General features: G+C 30.2%; 1 protein-coding gene across 1 annotated transcript in view; it reads right to left on the reverse strand.

The window, feature by feature from the left end:
• Positions 1–1,204: 1,204 nt before the first annotated feature.
• The window catches only part of LOC139522763 (GDP-mannose 4,6 dehydratase-like), a 31,864-nt gene continuing 9,627 nt past the window's right edge, over positions 1,205–23,441 (reverse strand). Inside the window, exons 4-11 of the mRNA XM_071316264.1 lie at positions 20,495–20,604; positions 19,587–19,779; positions 18,215–18,319; positions 12,248–12,375; positions 9,716–9,834; positions 9,347–9,443; positions 5,385–5,453; positions 1,205–4,231 (exon numbers count right to left, since the gene is read on the reverse strand). Of these exons, the coding sequence (XP_071172365.1) occupies positions 4,169–4,231; positions 5,385–5,453; positions 9,347–9,443; positions 9,716–9,834; positions 12,248–12,375; positions 18,215–18,319; positions 19,587–19,779; positions 20,495–20,604 (884 nt within the window). The 3' untranslated portion in view covers positions 1,205–4,168. The remainder of the gene's footprint in view (positions 4,232–5,384; positions 5,454–9,346; positions 9,444–9,715; positions 9,835–12,247; positions 12,376–18,214; positions 18,320–19,586; positions 19,780–20,494; positions 20,605–23,441) is intronic.

Genomic DNA, 23,441 nt, shown 5'->3' on the forward strand with positions numbered 1-23,441 from the left:
ACGATCTGAATTTATTTTAGATCGCGGTGAGCGTGGTGCGATCGTGGTCTAGTGGGACTGGGGCTTAAACAGTAATAACTGTCCAATCCCAGATTTAGATATTTCCGATACACAGGAAATTTTACAAAAAACTGTACAACAAAAGTGACGATTTTTCGTTCCCAATCGTTAATTTTCCTTTTTTTGCACGGTGATTACTTTGGCATCATCTTTATATATCCCAACTCGTTTGCTAGGATTTCGTTATTTCGTTACCAATCCCTTAAATAATCTTATTCTAAAAGGTAACCAATTAAACACTGTACTCAAGTAAATATTATTGTTATGCACATATGTACATTCATCGGCCTAAATATGCACAATGTCATTTTTGTCTCCTACTGTAAATGACATCTTTACACAAAAATCCAGACCATTGGATGTGTACTGATTGATATTTAAGTCTGAGATGCACGAGTATTTTTTATTACTTGTTAATGACTTGACTCTCAGAAATGTATCTTTGTGTCTTTTTCAGTTTTGCTAAAAAAAATTTGGTGCTTTGTATCGATTTGAATAAGGAATAGATTACCTTAGCTGTATTTGGCAAAACTTTTAGGAATTCTGGGCCTCGATGCTCTTTTAACTTCATACTTTTTTTGGCCTTTTTTTTTTTTTTAACTATTTTGGACTCGAGCGTCACTGATGACAAAACAAGCGTCTGGCGTAAATACAAAAAGTGCTCTTATCAATTTGTTGAGATAAGACTTTTCCAACTGGTTTAACAGTTTGTTGTATGTTGTGCTGATTCCAATAATCCAGGTTTAGGGAGAGTTTATTAACCCTATAACATATTTATGTGTCTGTGACAAGTCAAGCTGGTTTAAGCTGGTGGTCAATCTTTCGATTTGGTGCACTGTACTTCTTATTGTGTGTTTAATAACTTTTACAACATATGGTCTAGATGGGCAAATGGAAGGAGGCCTTTGTGTACATAATAATCCTGCATTATATATCTGTACCAAGTCAGTATATTCAGACCATTAGTTGTTCTTGTTACCTTTCCTGATGTATTGTTGGTTGGTGTTGTCTGATTGTCAAGTATTTTTGGAATGTCTTGTTATCTGTTCATAGTATGTGTAAGGTAGTGGAGAGAAAAACTGATCACAGGGAATCACAAATTTGTTAATGGCAGAGAGTGGATAACAACATTTGAGAAACAATGTTACAAATTCATTATTTTATTGTTGAAAAGCTCCCATAAATAGTTGATATCACCATTTGCATGAATCACCTAATTCATCTATTCTATAAATACTTTGTTCTGTAATTTAAAGAATTAAATTTGATAAACAATTTCACAACACATTGTACAAAACTAGCAAAATGAATTGCAACAACTGACAATGAACCTGGGGTTGATCATGGAGTACCTATAATCTTCATGGTCTATAATGGAAGTAAATACATATTTCTGATTGCCTAGAACAGATTATAACAGTTTCTGTAAGCATTGTTAATAAATAGACAATTGGTACAGAGTATTCCATTAAATCCCATCTGTTCTTGAAATATTCTGGACATTTTGTTTGGTGGCAAAGGTGGTCATTGATTGTCATTATGTATAACTGGACGTTAGAATGAGTAAAATTACAGCACTTAATTTATACCCTCTTTTTCACATTTTTGGCAGAAAATGCTGCTTTAATGTTTTTTTTTCCTAGAGTCAATGTTAAACTTTCCTCCAGTTTCCATGGCAATGGCAGCCATTTCAGAATTTCTAAGTACTTTTGGTTTTACAGGGCACCACTGCCAACATTTGCATAAAGTTTCAATATGTTGGCTCTTATAACAAAGGATTTAGAATTTAGATTTTTTTTAACATTTTTGCTGTTTTCATGGTAACAGCCATTTTGAACCATTCCAATGTCTCGTGCACAACTTCATGGTGGTCCACATTATTGTATAGTTGGTCATTGGTCCATTCAAATCCGAGAAATAGCATGGAAAAAATGTGTTGAAGAATAAAAATAAGAAAAAAAGAATGGAACAATAACAATATGTAACGACAACTGTGTTGAGGGTGATTTACACCAAAACAAAATATTGCTAGGAAGTTTGAACTAGACAATCGATTATAATTATAATTCACATCTAGAAGGAAATCAAATCCATATTTCATCCAATATATAAATGCTGACCATTATGAAGTCACTAAGTATCAACATGATACCGTTAATTATTGCGAAACCCATCTTCAATAGCAAAGGGTTACAATCTGTACAAGGAATAGGTCAGATTGTAACCCTTGGCTAGGGAAGATGGGTAAAACAAGTATTATGCCTTATTATATACAAGTAGTTCAAATTTATAATACCTATCCAATAAACAATTTTATATTGCAGATGTTTTTCTTTACTTTAATCTTCCCTTTTTCTGTGTTAGTTTTTTGAGTTTTTCACAGGAGAAATAATGAGTTTGATAAGATATCATATAATTTAGTCAACCTTTAGATCAATGAAAAAATACAAACTCTTATAGACCCATTTACTTTTAAGTTTTTATATTTGATCATTTTGTTTTCTCAGAAGATTAATATTTGTATGGATATATATGATAAATTGGAACTTCTTGTAATTTTTTTTATCGATGTGAGATTCTAAATAAATAAATAAACAACTTTTTAAATGCACAACATTGTACTTTTGGCTGTTCCAAAATTTAACACATTGAGGGTACAGGAGGCACTTTTGCAAGACCACCATTAAATAAAGATTTTCATTTCACTCATAATTTTAACAAAATTTTAAGGAAAATCCATCCACCTTTATTGAATCTAAGTGCATTCCAATCCCCCACATGATAAATTATGGAACAGTGTTAATCAACTAAACACATAGTATAACATACATATCCCTCAGTGACAAAAAAACTACTAATTGATTGGTCCCACAAAGAATTAAATGTACAAAGAAAGATAACTCTATTTTATTTTTGCTCCCTTATTTTTTGAAAAAAACAGCATATTTAAATATTTTTTGAACCTGTGAACATTATATAATTTTGTTTCAACAAAAATACAGAAAAATGATTGTTTTATAAATTGGTAACTAAGGAGATATGCAAGTATCAATTTATTAAACTGTTGAATATAATAATGTAGCACATTCATAACAAATAATAAAAAAGTGAAAAATTTTGTATACCATTTAAAAAAATAATATCACATAACAAGTCAATATTCATAAAACCTATGAATAAAATATCTTTGTAGAAACTCATCTGCTCTGAACTAGCAAGATCAATTGCAAATCTTTCCTGATCATAACTTCGTATTTCTGTAATCTATTAATTGATTGATTAATGGCTTCTTGTTTATTTTGCTTCTTAATAAAATATTAAATTATCTTGAAAGTCTTTGTTTCCATATACTTTCTCTGATATTATTCTGCAAATATTTGAAGACAAATTATCTGAACATCATGAACATGTTTAATGAGTTTGGTTTCTAGCTTGTAGGGGAGGGATGTGGTTCAGAAAGGGAAATGGATAAGGTTCCCTCTGCATTGAGAGAAAGATGAGTTTCTACAATATCAATTAGAACGTTTATTTCCTGTAATAAAATGTTTTTACACTTTAAAAAGGCACATAAAAATAATGTTCTATTCATTTTTGATCAAATAATGGACACTACACCTAAGAACAGGGAGTATCTGACCATTACAAATATTCTTATTTATATCCGATGTAAGCATTCTGATATATATGTAAGAAAAAAAACGCCTTGACCATTGCATATTTTCAGCATGATATGATATAGTATTGCTATTTATGGGCCTTAACCTTTCTTTTTTTAAGTATATCTTGAGAAAATGGTGAAATAATAAAAGAGCAATGATACTAGATTTGTTTCTTCATGATCATAATAATGGAAAAAGGTCAAGCTAACCCTGACCTCATTTGAAATTTCAACAAAAAATTGAGTGAGCATTGAAAAATGGGACAGTTACAACCTTTCAAAGTCACACTCAATTTTAGGTCAGATACCCTGCACATTTAATTCAATTTCAGATCTTTATAATTTTCACTAACTTATCTATCTGAATCCACACTAAGATAACATGAGAAAATTTGTAATGGACAGAAACATGATTTCATAAGATCCCACTAATTCTATGTAAAAGTCATGTTATGCAATAGGATTGGATTTCATCAGTTTCAGATCTGAATTCACCATCTCTGTCACGAGAGTCTGAAAAATACAAAAAATAACCATTAATCACCAGAACAAAGAGAGATAACTCTTGTTTGAAAAGTTAACAAGTCATGTTTTGTTATTTAATTATACAGATATTTCATTTTGATATATGAATAACCCTTCAGTAATACGTGAATTAAATAAATAACAGTGATGAAAAGACTCTCAAAGAAGAATCTTCAATAAATAACTTCTTAATGAAAAGGATGTAGCTAAAGACCTATGTTTACATGTATAAATCACACCATTGCTTTCATCTTTGATTGATACATATTTTGTAATCACAAGGCCATTTATATATGTACTATACATGATGGGTTTGCTCATTGTTGAGTGACCTGTAGATGGTTCACATCTTTCTTCAATCGATAGTTGTCTTATTTTGGGATCATACCACATTTCCATATTTTTATGATCATTTAACACAATATTCAAATTCAAGTCAATCAGTTAGGTAAGCAAGGTATGCATTTGACAAAAAGTAAATAGAAATTGGAAACAGGGAATCTGCCAAAGAGACAGCAACCCTACCAGAAAGCAGAAAACAGTACAAGATCTGACCACAACAGGGTTTTCAGAGCAGCAAGAAAAGCCCACACCCAGAGGTGGGCTCCTGCTGGCCCTATTATTATAATGTATACTATTTATTAACCTTCATATTTCCTGCCCATTTAATGAGAATATCCCCTTCATAACTGTGTCAGCATAATTGTATCAATGAACTCAAATAATCATATATACTCAAGGGAAAACCACAGTCACTACTAACACTAGTAATAAGATGACAGGAAAGCATTGGTTATAGGAACTGACATCTAGATGGCTATTTCATGGAATGTATGTTGTTGGGTTGCTGTCTCAATGACATAACCTTTAATTCATTATAAAATTGGCATAAGAAGATACAAAGTTAAACGGTTTTAATTTAAGAGTGTCTGGATGGGGCTTACAGATTAAAGAATAATATGCCACAAAAATGGAGAGAAAAAAAGGCAAAAATTCATAAAAATAGAATATAGTGGGGTAATAAAATATACAGAATAGAGATAAATTGGCCAAAAAATAGAGAAAAATAGCTTTGTAAAAATTAAAAAAGACAAAGAAATAAAGACCTTGTCCTCCAGATCCTGATGTTAATGATACTTACATCAAATGAATATTTATGTTCCCATTTCAACACAGTCTTAGCTTTAGTACAATCTCCTAAAAGGAATTCCTGAAATAATCAAATATAAAAAGTTATAAATATCCTCCACTCAAGAAACTCATATGGTAAAATCACCAATTAATTATTATGTATGTACTTTTATTCATGAGTCCTCTAACTTGGACAGAAATGTCAAATATATTAATGCTATTTAGACAAATCTTTTGTTGAATAAGCATGGCTATAATGAAATTGTTGGTTTTAGATTATGACTGTATCTGAGTAAAAAAATCACTCTTAAAATACAAAGTAACCCTGAATCAACATCTAAAGTATTTTTTATAAGACAGAAATCAATTCGTTGCAATTGAGATTTCTCCACTTAATTAAATTTGTATTTTTCAAAATGTCAATTATGTAGAGTCTGCATTCATTTATGCATATCACTAGGTGTTTAGTGCCAATTCACTTTTTTAGTGAATATTTTCATCATCAACAAAGGAACATGCTTTAAAAAATATTCAATTTTACGGTACATCAATAACTTATTAAGTCACATGTCAATAAGTTTTTTTTCAATATTCTGGATTTGTGTAAACCTTAACTTTCTTTGTCACCTAAATGTTTGTAAATAGCTATGTATAATATACTGGATTTGTGAAAACCTTAAACTTTCTTTGTAACCTAAATGTTTGTATATAGCTATGTATAATATACTTGATTTGTGAAAACCTTAAACTTTCTTTGTAACCTAAATGTTTGTAAATAGCTATGTATAATATACTTGATTTGTGAAAACCTTAAACTTTCTTTGTAACCTAAATGTTTGTAAATAGCTATGTATAATATACTGGATTTGTGAAAACCTTAACTTTCTTTGTCACCTAAATGTTTGTATATAGCTGTGTATAATATACTTGATTTGTGAAAACCTTAAACTTTCTTTGTAACCTAAATGTTTGTATATAGCTGTGTATAATATACTGGATTTGTGAAAACCTTAAACTTTCTTTGTAACCTAAATGTTTGTATATAGCTGTGTATAATATACTGGATTTGTGAAAACCTTAAACTTTCTTTGTAACCTTAATGTTTGTATATAGCTGTGTATAATATACTGGATTTGTGAAAACCTTAAACTTTCTTTGTAACCTAAATGTTTGTATATAGCTATGTATAATATACTGGATTTGTGAAAACCTTAAACTTTCTTTGTCACCTAAATGTTTGTATATAGCTGTGTATAATATACTGGATTTGTGAAAACCTTAAACTTTCTTTGTCACCTAAATGTTTGTAAATAGCTATGTATAATATACTGGATTTGTGAAAACCTTAAACTTTCTTTGTAACCTAAATGTTTGTATATAGCTATGTATAATATACTGGATTTGTGAAAACCTTAAACTTTCTTTGTCACCTAAATGTTTGTATATAGCTGTGTATAATATACTGGATTTGTGAAAACCTTAAACTTTCTTTGTCACCTAAATGTTTGTATATAGCTGTGTATAATATACTGGATTTGTGAAAACCTTAAACTTTCTTTGTCACCTAAATGTTTGTAAATAGCTATGTATAATATACTGGATTTGTGAAAACCTTAAACTTTCTTTGTAACCTAAATGTTTGTATATAGCTGTGTATTGTATTAACATATATATAACATAGAAATTCTCTACAACTTCCCATGAAGAATTGTAGTATCTTCCCAGGCATTCTACTAATGTTAGGTAATTAGTAGTATTAATTACAAGGATAATTAGTCAGTAATTAAGTCTTGATGATGGACATTCCAATGGTGTCAAATTAATGACAACATAATTTCCCATTATAACACGCTAATTATTTATGTTTTTATACAGAACATAGTTTTCTGGTCATGGTTTCCTTTCAAGCATTTAAATAAATAAATAAAATAAAATCTAGACTGTCTCATACACAGCCATCTCTAGATCTTTAAACAAAATACCATGTATTGTATTTATGGCTCATGCCTAAATGCGACAGCACTTTTTCAATGTCCAGATCAAAAAATTCTGAGATCCTCCCCCTCCAAAAAAAAGAAAAAATAACTAAAAAATCTTAATATTTTTCTCTTGAAAACTTTTAACTGATTTTTCTCCAAAAACAAAATAAAAAAATCTTGAAAATTTTGAACCGATTTTCACTCGCAAAAAATAAAAAAAATATGTTCATTCTGTTATTTTCAACCTCAAACCACATTAACAATAAAATAAACAACAAAAATAAACATCCAGCTTATATAAATAACACCAAACTGTCAAAAACCTTTTAAGGACATGATAAATGATGAAGTTCAAGATGATGAAGTTCAGGATGATAAAAAGTGACAAGAATTATCATGTAACACACATAAAACAAATGGCTTACATTATCTCCTGGCCTTATTACTTTTATTTGTCATTCATTATTAAGGTAAGTATTAAAATCCCTAAGCAAACACTTTTTTAAACATGAATATAAGTATTGTTAATGGGATACAAAATATTGCTCTAAATTCTGAAAAAAATAAATATATCTTAAAAAAATAAATCCTTTATTTTTTTCTCCCTGAAGCTGAACTAAATGAATAAACTGATTTGTTTTATCCTAAGTCCTTTTTATTTTAATTAATTTTTTTACTCATCTATTCCAATGACAAAAAAAAAATCATAATGAAGAAAATTAAGTATCTTTGAGAATCTGAAGTTAAGATGACAAAATTAGTCAACTTTGTTATACTATCTATATGCTTTCTTTATATAATTTTCATTTCTTACATTTTGTAATAATAAATCATAACTTTTGACTAACATTGAAAATTTCATCACAGACAGCAATGATATTTTATTTTTTTTATTTTTGGTTAAACATTTTTTTCCCTTCAAATTGTTGTATAATTTCCTTCTCTAAAATAAACAAGCCATGTTTATTTCTTTTAAAATAATATCAAGTCATTATGAATTTCAGACACAAATGAAGACTTTCCCATGCTAAAACGTCCTTTATCCCACTTTTTCTACTATTCATCTTGTGTACAACCTTTCAACAGGTTTTTCTTCCAACTTAATTTATCTTAGACCTGTTATATTCATTAAGACCATCAGTAACACACAAAGAATTCGTTTACTTAATGTACAGAAAATTAATTTCTTCCTTCACACCTGAGCTCTAGATTCGTGAACCTCATCCATCAAACACAACCCGCAATGACATCCATCTGTTTTTCTTATCCCAATCAGAAGGAGAAAAAGTCATCTGCACCAAGACTTATAACAATGTTCAAAAAGCCAGAGAAAAAGATAATTCACCAGAAATCAAAACTGTTGCAAATGAGTCGTTTGAGCTAAGAAAATATAATAACAATTGAGAAACTGAGACGTTACAAGATATTGCCGTGATCACTAACTATGCTATGAATGTTTCTCTCTATAGAGTAAACATACATTGTGTGTGGGGAAGACACAATTTCATCAAATTATAAATGGCCTGGAAATACAATTTTCGTCTTAAAAATAAACATCAATTGAAGCAAAAGATTTCCTCTTAATTTATTTTCTGATATATCTAACAAATAGGATTGTTTATAACATTATTGAACTTAGAGAACTGATTGTGCTATTCACCTGTTTAGAGAAATGCTATTACAGGGACTGCCATTTATCTTAAGGAAGTTTTGATGGTTTTCAAATGAAATGAAAACTATTTTTCTTTTTATCACATTAATTCAAATCCTAATTTCAACATAGAATTTTTCCATATTTTCATTTGTTTGTTATTCTATTTTCTTAAAAAAATAAGGCAAATCTTTAATGTAGGCTTCATTGAACTACTGACTGTTCCCATCATTTACTTGTTAGATGAACTAACATCCAGTTAACGAAACAGTTCTTATGTGCAAAAAAATAAATAAATAAATAATTATCTAATTTAAAACCTAAACCCCAAAAGAAACTTACAACTTCTGTTGGTCTATAAAACTTAGCATTTATTGCCACTCGGACAGCTCCCGTCTTTTTGTCTTTGCCGACTTCATTCGGCCCTTCACCTTCCCAGCTATAATAGAATACAAGATTTAAGAACGATTGATTGTTTTTAAACATCCAATTACATGGATTTATAAAGGTTCATTTTTAATAAATATTAAAATAATGAAAATTTTATTAACAATATAATGTATATCTAACAATAATTTTTCTTGCGACTTGTAAACAAATTGCAAAATGAATTTGAAATACATCAATTTTTTTTTTTTGATTTATATTTTTATAATCTTCGAGAAAATTTTCATGGAACACATTACAATATCTCTAAACAATAGAACTTACACTATCTCAATATCGACAACCTTGAAAGCTTTTTCTATGAATTCCCTGACACTATGTGATTCTCCCATAGATATCACAAAATCTTCTGGTTTATCATGTTGTAACATCAACCACATAGCCTGCAAAATATACACAACATTTACACAAAATATACACAACATTTACACATTATATTGATTGATTGTTGATTGCTTAATATCCAGTGGCAAATATTTCATGCATGTTCAGGACAAGGTTAGGTTTAGACATTATAGGACATACATGTATTATATTGGGATTATTTTAATTTTAGTATACCGTAAATTCAAAAATTATTGCAAGTTCAATTTTTTTTATAGCTAAATTATAATAATGCGACAAGGTGAATATCACAATAATTATATAGAACTCACATTCAGATATCTTATACATTATGGTTTACCTAAATAGGTATGCAGGTATTCCTGTAATCACAAAAAATAGTTTCGCATTTTTGTCCATTCTTCAAATATTGCAATGAATTGATAAATGGATATAATATAATAATTTTTGAATTTACAGTATAGCATTTTATATGTTGTTAAACTACTATAGCAGCATATAAGAGATTTAAATTGGCACTGTTTTGGATTTTTTTTATTAAAATTTCAATATGTAAAACTTATGCATTGCACACTCTAAAAGTATTTGATATGAACTTGTTTCAATATTAATATAGTTATTTGTTTTTTTCTGCCACAAAATTACTATCGTGCGTAAATGATGTTAATTACTACTTATTCATATTTTTCAAAAATACATAAAATTTTCTCAACTATGAACCATACGAAATATTTTGAAATTGATAATATCAATTATGTTTAAGAATGCTAGTAATACCAGTAGTTAAAAATACAAAATAGATTAATCCATCATATGCCTTTCTCAATTTGAATGATAAATGACCATACTTTATGTTCAAAATACTAAAAGGTACCTCAAGTAACATTAGTTATTACATGAAGACATTTTAACAATACATGTTTTATTTGACAATAAACTCTATATGAACTTCAATGAATTATAATACTATAATTTTAGCTGGTATATTTTAAAAGCTGTTGAAAACAGAATAGATAGTGAGTGATATTGTGATAACGCCTCCCACATGACAATGAAGTTTTATTATTGTGGAATACTCTTATCTTATTTCATTGTCAGACCATAATAATTGTTTAACAAAATGCATTTTTTCATTTGACTTATAGAATAAAATCATCAAATTTCAAATTTTGTACTGTTTTAATATCTTTCTAAGATGTTATTTTCATGATATAGTTTTGAAAATATTTGCAACTGGGCATGGGCATCCAACCCCAGTGTGCACCAACCAATAATTAAATAATTTGACCTTAGTCTTAAAATTTCATACATACATACTGATGAAAAACAACTTTAGGTATATTCCAACTATCCTCACTAAATTACATCCATTATATATTTCTGCCTTTAAAATTCCAGACATAAAAGGGTAAATATGGAACGAAAACTTCATAATCTTATAATTTCTCATTTTTTGTTCCAGTTATTAGATTAAACCACCATTCACAATTTAATTTTAAAATTAAAAAAATAATCATTCAACATTAGAATTGTTTATTTCAGAATTATTGCACTTCTATCCTCATAATTTACAAGTTTTGTGTGAGGAAGAAGTAGAATGGGAGAATATTTATATACAAACCCCGAATGTTTACGTTTGAAAACTAATCTCCCCATCCTGGTCTCGATACATATTTTTGTTAAGATTTGTCTTTTCTCAATATGTTATTTCAAGAAACTAACACTGTTTAGTTAGTAAATGTTCCACTGAAGAAAACTAAGACTGATCCACAACAAAACAATGTTTTTTCTCATAATATAACAAGTTGATTTTTCATTTTGTCAGGAGAAGAGGAGATATGCATTACAATTAAGGCTTGAGACTGACATATGAAAGGGGAAGAAATGACAGAATTTAATCAGATTCAAATTCATCATCAAGGTTTACTGTTACTTCTTTGTTATATAATAACACCCCAAGTACAGTATCAAATATAGTCAACACCTCAAGAGCAGTATCAAATACAATATATTCAACACCATAAATGCGAAGCACTGCTCTTGTTTCAATATGATTCTTTAATATCCTTTTCATTATTAATTGTGACTTTGATATGTGAAAGCTAATATTAATACAAGATATCTTTTCTGTATACATGGTTTACAAAGTTCAAATGTTGGATCTATCATTTCTTAATTTTTTTAAACAAGAAGTTATTAAAAATTCAATACTTTATTTTTTTATAGCAACTTACAAAAACAACCTGTCATGCCTGTTACAAGAATTCTTATGATGCAGTTAAAAATAAGATTTCTGCAGAAAAGCCATTGCAAGACAACAATAAGACATTTTATTTTGCGATTCCACAGTAACAAAATTATGGACTCACAGTTCTTTTCCCTTACCTTTTGAACATTTGTAAACTGATAAATGAACGTGTAACTAAACACCTGAAGTAAGAAATGACATACCTCTACATAGTCTTTAGCATGACCCCAATCTCTTTTGGCATCTATATTTCCTAGTTCTACTTTTTCTTGTTGTCCAAGCACTATTTTTGCTACAGCTCTAGTAATTTTTCTGGTTACAAATGTTTCACCTGTCAATTGAAAGTTTAAAATGTTGAGAACTGCACATTAACCATTTAAAGTTTTGAGGCAATGCATAAACTACATTGGTGCCGTGACCAGGATTAAAAAATAAGACAAATTTCTATAATATACAGTCATAGAGTATAAACTAAAGATGATTCCTGTTAAATCTAAAGATGTAGTTTATTCAAACTAAGCAAAGAGGTTATGAAAGCAATGTTCCTTTGATTTGATATTGTACTATGTGTCATGCATTAACTCTCTTCTTTCTCTTTCATTCTATTAATACAAAAGCAAATAGAAAATACATTTTGAAATAGAAAATCTTTTTTTAGAAAAATATCAAAGAACTATAAACTATTGAATTTAAACAAAAGTTTTCTGTCAAAATATCAAAGTATTGAGGAAAATTTACAGCTGTATGGAAAGAACAAGTTTCCTGTACATGTGAAGTTACATTACACATCTGTAGCCAGGGGGTTTCAGGGGTTAGTATGAACCCCGCCATGAAAATAAGCACTGTTTAAGTCAACGTTCTGTTTGTATTGTAACTGTTTTTAAGTCAACATTCTGTTTGAATTGTAACTGTTAAAGTTTAGTTTGTGAGTCCAAATACCCCCCTTTGGTAATTCCTGGCTCGGGGCCTGCATTAGGATACAAAATGAAATAACAAGCTATGGCAGAAGACAACTCAAATGTGAGATAAGATATGGAGAGAAACATTAGGACCAAGGAAAAAAATTATTTATAGTAAAGTTATTTTTTTCAATAGATCTGTCATATAGCCGTGCAGTACAAAACCTTCTAAAGAGGAAAGACAGGTCACATCTTGTATAATTAAAATTCTAGTCTTCAACGTCAAACAAATCTACATCTTTCTTTTTTGAAAATTTTTCTTGTCAGAAATTGGACTTTGCTTTCCTGTCTGTGAAACTGATCAGTAATCTACCATGTTTATATAACGTCAATTTCTTAACAAGTTTAGTGGTCGGAACAGACAAGTCCATTAATGTGTATCACAATACATTTGATTATGTTTGTTTAGAGGTAAAATCTAATAGGAAAACAGATTACACTTGAAGTGACTGGACTATTTCATTGTATCACTTGCATGTTGGCTATTGTACAAAAACAAATCAGAAGGATTTATATCATAGAACAAGAGACACTCTATCAATTACGAACTTGACAAGCAACCAAAGTCAATTTCACAAAAACATGAAAGAAAAGGAATGGTTTCTTATCCTCGATTATATGTCATGTGATAATTTAAGTAATTGTGATTGGCTACCAGGCTCTGAGGACCTCTTATTGAATTAATAGCTTGTCAAATCATCACCTTATTATTGAGAAACGGATAAGTTTCAAAATCAAAACAAGACAGAAAATCTGGATAAACAATCGTACAATAAAAGTAAAAATAACCCAGGTGGTTACATTCCAGTCCTTACAACGTTTTAATTTGGTGTGAAAATATATACAGCGTTCCTATTCAACGAGAGATATTGTTCCTTTTGTCCACGATCCAGTCATTTAATAAAAAACGACAAAAAGAAGTTGACCAAATGGTCATATCATTTAAGAATATAATTTAATATATGAGGATTCCCATCAAAATTGGAGTGTAATTTAGTGAAAATAAAATGGCCATCAGCATGTCATTTAACCTGGCACATGTCAGATTTTTATAGCATAGCAGGGGCTCAGGTTGCTTACAAACATTTTGACCAGCTTTTACTATAAAGATTATCCCTGCTTTTAATGAAACTATTACAATAAAAATTTACTTTCTGTAATACTGACTTGTTAATTTCTAATTAGGTTTATTCAATACATTTTATTTTGTAATTTAAGGGCAAATTCAGTGACTTTTTTTATTATATATTTTTCACTGATATAAGTCAATTTAAACAGTTTAAATGGTAAGTTATTTCCATTTAAAAATTGTTTTCTTAATAACTTCAAAGAAAATCAGTAAATAATTTGCATTTCACTTTTTTTTCAACTTAAGAAATTTGTCTAGCTATAAAACCAGGTGTACCTTTGATAACTATTAAGCCACTGTTTTCTACATAAGAAAATGCCTGTACCAAATCAGGAATATGACAGTTGTTATCCATTCATTTGATGTGTTTGAACTTTTAATATTGCCATTTGCTTAAGCACTTTCCATATAGAATTTTCTTTGGAGTTCAGTATTTTGTTATTTTACTTGTTGTCACTGTATAACAAATATGCAAGACAATATAACTACACATGAAGTGTCTAAAACTTTTGCCCCGTTTTATCCCAATTGGCAAAGCAGTAAAATAAAATACATTAGAGATCTCATAAACATGTTTAACCCCGCCGCATTTTTGCGCCTGTCCCAAGTCAGGAGCCTCTGGCCTTTGTTAGTCTTTGTATTATTTTTAATTTAAGTTTCTTATGTATAATTTGAAGTTTAGTATGGCGTTCATTATCACTGAACTAGTATATATATTTGTTTAGGGGCCAGCTGAAGGACACCTCCGGTTGCGGGAATTTCTCGCAGCATTGAAGACCTATTGGTGACCTTCTGCTGTTGTCTGTTCTATGGTCGGGTTGTTGTCTCTTTGACACATTTCCCATTTCCATTTTCAATTTTATTCAAAGAGATAAATTTTGAATATGATCAAGTGAACTAACTAAATACCCCCCTTTTCCACCCTCTTTTCCATCCCTGATGTAGTATATAAATAAAGAAGAATGTAAAATAAAGAATATAACTGTATATTAACAAAGATGTATGCAGAATAAAGAATATTGCAACGTAATATGTCCAAACAGAAAGTACCATGAAAATATTACGTAATATGTCCAAACAGAAAGTACCATGAAAATAGTAAGCAGTATTCAACCCCATCAGTGACAAAATTTTCTAGCTTTGTTATACAATAAAATGTCTATCGCATGAATATAATCTTGAAGAATAAATATTGCTCTCTCAAGCTAGTTTAGAAATCCACTCATAACAATAATCACCAATATAAATAAAGGCAATAACCAAAAAGTATTATTGGCTCATTTGAGAAAACAGGCATTCTTTATAATTTTATACAAATTTCCAGAGTCATTGGGCAAAGAAAATTTAATATCATTAAAACCAATATTTTTGGCAAATACCACTTGTATAACATAACATAAGTCTAGAGGTCTTCAGAAGTCATGTTATTTTTAGACATGGTATTTGCCTTCTGCAGTGGAATTTGATAGCAAATACCCTGGCACATGAAATTCTCAAATGATAAATACACTGACAGAGAACATAAAATCTCAATATATAAAAAAATTGTGAAAAATACCATTTGTCTCAACCATCAAATTGCAGCATTATTACAATGGGTTGAATAAAATTCTAAATTCCATTTTTAAGGAGAAAATCATGAAAAACTTTGATGCAGATATGATCACATGACAAAATTATGTCTATGAGCTGATGGACAAAAAACTTTCAGCCTATCAGAAGAAATGACATCTTAAATTAAATAATATACAATTTGACACCAACTTGTAGGGGTAAATTCAGTAAATAAATATACGTCATCAGGGACCGCCCATTTGGGGGAGAGCTTTCTGTATAAAACTGAAGTCATGTGCTCTTCTGATTGGTAGATAATGTTTGTAATAAATATTTTGTGGTAGATGGATCCAAACTAGAGTTGAAAAAAAATTAAAAAAAATGCTGAATGTACTAATTTTTTTACTACAGGGCTGAAAAGTAATGGGGGTCAGTATAGGAATTCAGTGTGAATCTACATTGTTTGTAAACAAGGCCATGTGAATGCCCAAAAATGCTGCATGACCCTATGTTTTTATTGTTGCAAAAGATAGGGCTACATTTGTACTTTCATGAATGATATATGAAAGTTTCTAATTTCTAAAGGTAAATCAGGTATAAATTTATTTCCATACATAGATTAGCATTAAAGGCAATGGGTGATTTTTAACTGAATTTACCCCTGTACCTTTACTCTCATTGCTTCCAATAAGCAGTTAAAGGGAAATAACTCAATTTGATCCTAAATATATTTAGACACATGTAGCATAGATTCCTAATGGTAACTGAGAAACTGGCAAACCTTACAGTAGATCAAAGAGCAACAGAAAAAGTTAAAGGTAAAGTGACCCCTGTCCAATAGGATGTACACATTCATTAAGATAACTGAGACAACTGATTAAAGGTTTTTTTTTCTTAAAAAAAACCAAATTCAGACTTAATATATTGCTTTTAGAAATGTGTTGGGATTTCTTTAAAAAAAAACACAATCAATAAACTCGATATAAAAATCTGAATTTCCTACATTTGGCATTAAAATTTAATATAAACTGTGGATTCATCTATAGTCACAGGATATTTAGTTTCTTGGATAACCTGGGTAGAGGAAAAGAACCAATTTAAATACTTGACTTGATTCAAATTCTTAGCAAATTTACTACATGTAAGTGATGAGATCATGATTCATGAGATAAGACACCATTCAAAAAGTAACATATTCTTAAAATCTCTGTGTTTTTGTTACATTGGCAATTATACCACATCTTCATTTTTTTGTATATTAATAAAAATAAATAAATCCACAGTACAAAGATAATGGCTTTTTATCTACACTTTAATAAGGTTGTAAAAGCATCAAGCATTCACACATTTTAGTATGATTTGTTCTTATTGTGAGGAGACAGATGGTTAAACAGACAGTAATGACAATTCTATTGATTTATGTGGGTAGAATATTAAGATTGGATGGGCCATAACAATCAAACTTACATCAATTTTGTATTGTTATAGGAAAACAGATTTTTCAGGTTATTGTCATTTAAAAAGTAATAAAATATATTCAAATGGGAATGTCATAAAAAAGTAATAAAATATATTCAAAGGGGAATAACTCAAGATTATTTTTCCAAAAAATTTGAAGAAACATTATTTTTAGTTGATCAGAATTCAGATAAAAATTCGTCAAATTTCTCACCTAAATCTTTCTTATGATTTCTGCTTAGCCTTCAGGTAAAAATTCCCTCTTTTTGAGACTCTCTCCCATATTTTTTCTACAGAGGACAACACATTGCCTATCATTGTTGTCATATTTTAATATTTTTGCATGGTCTTGAAGTAAGCTAATGTTGGTAACTTATTGACTTAAAGAAATCTAGCACTACTGTACTTTCATAAAGGTAAAATATTTTTCTAAACATTAATTGACTTGTTGAAGTCATAATATTTTAAACACGAAGGGAGACATCCCCCCAAAAAACATACAAATTCAGACCTCTACAAGTTAAAAACAAAATTAGATCTCTAACTGTGTACTATAAAACGTTTATAATTGGCCAACTAATTTTTATGACAGAAGATAAAAATGTGATTGAGAATCAATGAAGAGGAGCTTTCAATCAACAAACACTTAGAGGTAAAAAAAACATTTAGCTTAGATGTTTCATGGGAAGATTTAAAAAAAATTGACAAATGAAAAAGACCACCTCTAATGACCAGGGGTTGAAGTCATAAAACTTTGCTCAGTGCTCGGAGCACAAAGAATCATGCTCGAAACACAAAATCCAGGATTTTGATTTTTTTATTCTTGAGTCTGAGTATAAAAATCGTGCTCAAAAGTTTTATGACCGCAAGGCCTGGTCTTTCATTTTAAGCAGACAAGGAATTTGAATAAAAAAAAGATTAGTGCAATTGGGCAAATAAGTTTTAAGCAAGGACACAAATATAACAGATGGAAAGTGCATAACCTATCTACAGATGATAAGGACTACCACATCAGACCTTGCAGAAACTAGTTTTTGTCTTAACTAATAAATATGAATAATTTTTCTCACCTCTCCTTGGACTTTCATGGTTAAATAGGATTCCATTACATGCGAACATATCATAAGCTTCCCTATAGTTTATAACTATCCAGTAGGCATATAACTTGGCCACACCTGTAATTGAAATAGATTTACTCATTAATCATTCATATCAAGAAGCTTTTTTTCTAGTTTTATATACGCACAAATAATTATGACTAAGTAGAGCATCATGTTCCCATCTCCTTCCTATTTAAACAATGAATTTCAAGCATATTTACAACCCTTTTTTTTAAAATGTTATTGGTATTACAAAACAATAAAATGCTTTGCTGAGCTCAGCCTGATATGTCCGCAGAGGTTGAACCCTGAACAGTTGTGGCAAATTTGGACACAATATTCAAGCTTGATTCTGTCTGAATTTGGATTGTGATCAAATTTTTGACAAAGTATATGTTTCTGACACAAAATAAATGTCAAGATCTTACAAATCTATTACACAATACTGTGCAATAAAAGATTCTTCTTGAAAATTAAAAAAAATTTGAACCCCTTAAAAAAGTGGAACCCCCAAACTTTTTGAAACCCCCCTTGGAGCAATTACCCCCACACTCAAACCCAGCCTTTCCTTTGTAGTATGGAACCTTGTAGTACCTTGTTGTACCTTTTCAGAGAGATCCATATTCTTAAACACGAGTTATTTTCTGGAAACTAGAAAAATGCTTGTTTTTGGCCCCTTATTTTCGCATGAATTGGGCAATTACCCCCAAACTCAATTCCAGCCTTCCTTTTGTGATATGGAACCTCGTGGTACAATGTAAGAGAGATCCATACACTTACACACAAGTTATTTTCCAGAAACTACAAAAATGCTAGTTATTGTCCCCTTTTTGGCCTTAATACGTAAACTGTTGGCACCATAACCAAAATTAATCCAAACCTTCTACTTGTGGTATTAAACATTGTAATACAATTGCAGAGCAGTTGAAATACTTATACGCAAGTTAATATCCTGAAAGTAGAAAAATGCTTGTTTTGGGCCCCTTTTGGACCCCTAATTCCAAAACGGTTGGGACCATCATCCCCAAAATCAATCCCAACCTTCCTTATTAAATTATATAGAGATCCATTCACTCAAACTAAAGTTAATGTCCAGACACCAAATGTGTCTAGGACGACATCATTCCATTATATGATCCCCAAAATTTTTTTGCGGTCTTATAAAAAAGAATTTGACTTATTATGAGATACATGAACATAGAGAAATCTAGGATATAATCTAACCATAAGGAGATCTAGGACAGATATTACTATAATGTGGTAAAGGATAGAATGTGGCCATCAGGATTATTATCTAGAATAAAATCTTTTTATTTCAAAGAGATTTAGAATACAATCTTACCATAAGGAGATCTAGGATAGAAAGGTGTAGTTTCTTTCTGTGGTATTTCCTGTACTTTTCCAAACATTTCACTGGTAGAGGCTTGGTAAAATTTGACTTTACTTGATAGGTCACAGGTTCTTATGGCATCTAATAATCGTAATGTTCCTACAGCATCTACATTGGCTGTGTACTCAGCTAATTCAAACGATACCTTAAAAAGAAAGCAACAAGACAAACTGTTATTAAGGTCAGATTCAATGTACGTGTATAATAAAAGCCAGACTGAAGTATAAATGTTCATCTACTTGGCAAAGATGATATCGACTGTTCTTGCTCACATATAATGGTATTTGTTGCTTCTCAGCTAAGCACATAGCATTAACATGATTAACATGATTAACATGATTAACATGATTAAGGAGTAAGAGCAAAGAATGGTTGGCTCAGCGTCAGAATATTGTGTCCAGGCCAGGTGACATGTCTTCATGCAGACCTTGTAAACTAGCATGTAAAAAATCCAGCTCAGTGTTTCAGTCTAGTACAAAGCAGGGTAAATATTCATATAACATTAACATGTTCTCCTCCTGAATATGCATACTCATAAAAAGAGTCATTAATTTGCCGCTAGATGTTAAGCAGCCATCCATAATCATCATCAATGTTGAATTTAAGATTTTTAGTATCAATTTATGCTATCAAGTTGCCAGTTAACTCATTTTGCTACCATCCGCATGATCATGATGATCAGATCCAACCAACTGTTTCCTTTAAATATTTAAATATCATTCCAATGTCTTATTACTTTTGTGCAATTATTTCAAGGTTTTATACAACACTATTTGTCTAACTCTTTAACTTTATACAACATTAATTTATCTAACCCTTTCAAAGTATATTTTCGTTTCTCTTACAAATAAAAATCCTACCTTTACATGGCTCTGTGCTCCTAAGTTATAAATCTCATCAGGTTTAATTTGACTTATTATTTTCACTAAACATGTACTATCTGTTAAGTCACCATAATGTAAATGCATGGCTGAAACATAAAATAACATACATGTTTAACATCTGTAGGCCACGATATAAATTTGTAAGTAAATGTTAATTTCCTGGTTGTCACTTTGCTATTCCAAGCTGCTAAAAGCAATATCAAGTTGTCTAGGTTTACCAGCAATTGGTCTTATAGCCTGTTATTTTCTTCGAAGAAAGTTACCTTTCATTAATCTGAGTGCTTGTAAGCAATGAAGGGTAAAGATTGCTTTAATTCATCAGGGGACAGTAGAATTAAACATTGCCTTGTAAAAACATTGATTGTAGTTCATTCAACTTCGATTATGGACAAAGGAAGATAACTCAAATTTTAAAGATAAATTTAGTAATTACATGATCTAGACTTAACACTGATAATATGAACTTTAAATACAGTGGTGAAAGCCTCAATATTGTTACAAATTTTCAATACCTTGGTATTATATTTTCATGTAAGGGTAATTTTAATGACGCCAAAGCACATCTTGTACAGCAAGCAAGAAAAGCCATGTTTATAGTCTTAAAAAAGGCTAGGAAGTTGAATTTACCAATTGATATGCAATTAGAACTTTTTGATACAATGGTTGTACCTATTTTGTTATATGGTGCAGAAGTTTGGGGTTTTGAAAATTGTAATATTATAGAAAACTTGCATATGCAATTTTGTAAAATAATTTTGAATGTTAAAAAAAGTACTGCTCATTGTATGATTTATGGAGAATTGGGTAGAATACCATTACATATTCTTATTAAAGCTAGAATGGTTGGTTTCTGGCAACGTATCATGTGTGGTAAAAGAGAAAAAATTTCATATACACTATATTCTATATTGTATCAGCTTAGTAAAAGGGGTATCTACCACTCTAAATGGTTGTTAGAAATTAAAAATACTTTATATGAATGTGGATTTAATTTGATGTGGGATAATCAAATAATTGCTAAATCTGATAATATACACTGTGCTTAAACGGCTGTGGGTAACTTAAGATGGAGCCGCCTTGCGTCGGTTAGATTCTTTTCTTCTATAGAATAACAATACCACGAATGCATCAATTAAACAACTGAATTTAAAAGTTGTATTAATCGTTTAGGGAAACCCCTAAACTGGAAAGGTGATTAAATTCTACAAAATAAACGATCCCAGCACGATTTTAAAAACACTTAGGCTGTCCGTAACTTCAAAACAACTTGTCCGTAACTTTTTTCATCATACCAATAGAGATGTCCGTAACTTTCAAAGAATCGACATACGCGGATGTAATGTTTAAACTGATGATAGAGATTGCATCGAATACATATTCACAAAACGAAGTAGATGTCTAGTATGATATAATTCATTGTATCGATGGAAGACAAAATTGGGAAAAATATGAAAAAAATCACGATAAATCCGCAAAACTCGGGTCTCATTTTGTATAACGTCGGGGTACCTGAATCGCCTAGTTTGGAGGGTTTTTTCCGATCATAGCAGATAAACTGTTGAAACATCATTGTTCATTTTTTATTTTTGAACAAGTAGACTACACAAGTATTTTTTACACATACATGTAACTTACTGATTTTCTGCCAGCAACGACAAGGGTAGCGTGAATCCGGGATTTTGGAGGGAACCCAAATTGCCCAGGCATGCAGTGGATAGACTATACGAGACTTAAGTGCACAAATTTTTTCCGTCTTTTTGAAAAAAGCCAAAAACACTCTTCTCGCATCCCCACAAAAACAAATCCCATCAGCATTGACAGTAAAATAAAAGGGGTGTCAATCTGGACACACTGGGACGTCGCGCACGGTGATATTGCGGCACCCTGGCCAAGATTTACAGTAAATGGGAAAACTTTAAAAAAGGACATTTTGTATAAATGAATAAACCTAGTTTTACAGCTAGCTGCATATTTCATTTGTATGGAAGTTGCATTAAATCTCATTGAACTGAATAAAACTAAAAGACACAATAGGTAAAAGTCAGTGACAATAAAAGGAAAAGAGCAGTCAACATAGTGTAAAAATTCGACATAGTATATCAAAATATAAATAACTACGTAGGACAACAGGGTAATTTAATAGTCTAACAACCCCTGATAACATACAAAGAGAGAAAAAAAACATACTAGGAAACATATTAAAACCAGATGCTCCGCAGGGCGTAGCTTTATACGACCGCAGAGGTTGAACCCTGAACAGTTGGGGCAAGTATGGACACAACATTCAAGCTGGATTCAGCTCTAAATTTGGATTGTGATTAAATAGTTGACACAGCATAGGTTTCTGACACAGAATGAATGTGTTCTAATGAACTTAAAATTTTTGTTTTCTCTTAGAGCAATTCACTATGTTGTTGAATATTAATCCTCTCAAAAAAATGTTTGAAGAAATTTTCTTTTTTATTTATGAAATTTCAAATGAGAAAAATTGAACCCAATTTTTTTAATCACATTCCCCTTTCCCTATTCCAAAACTAATCTCAATTAAAATTTCTAATGGAGTTTGCAACAATAACTACTCATTTAAATACATCATAAAATATTAAGATGTAAAAAAACTGCTTGTTATCACTGAATGGTAAAGATTATTTTAATTTATCAGTTGGTAGTAAAAAGTGAATATACATTGTATATTGTATATAACAAAGATTTAAGTTGATTCTGGACAAAGAAAGATAACTCCAATTAAAAAAAATCTTGCTATTGCACAATATTTTGCAATTAGATATTTCTTGCTTACTATTATTCTGGACAAAGAAAGATAACTCTAATTAAAAAAAAATTTGCTATTTCACAATATTGTGCAATTAGATATTTCTTGCCATTGCGCAATACTGTGCAATTGAAAAGACTTGCTATTGCA

This window comes from Mytilus edulis, chromosome 5 (assembly GCF_963676685.1).
Source record: "Mytilus edulis chromosome 5, xbMytEdul2.2, whole genome shotgun sequence".
Classification (NCBI taxonomy): domain Eukaryota; kingdom Metazoa; phylum Mollusca; class Bivalvia; order Mytilida; family Mytilidae; genus Mytilus; species Mytilus edulis.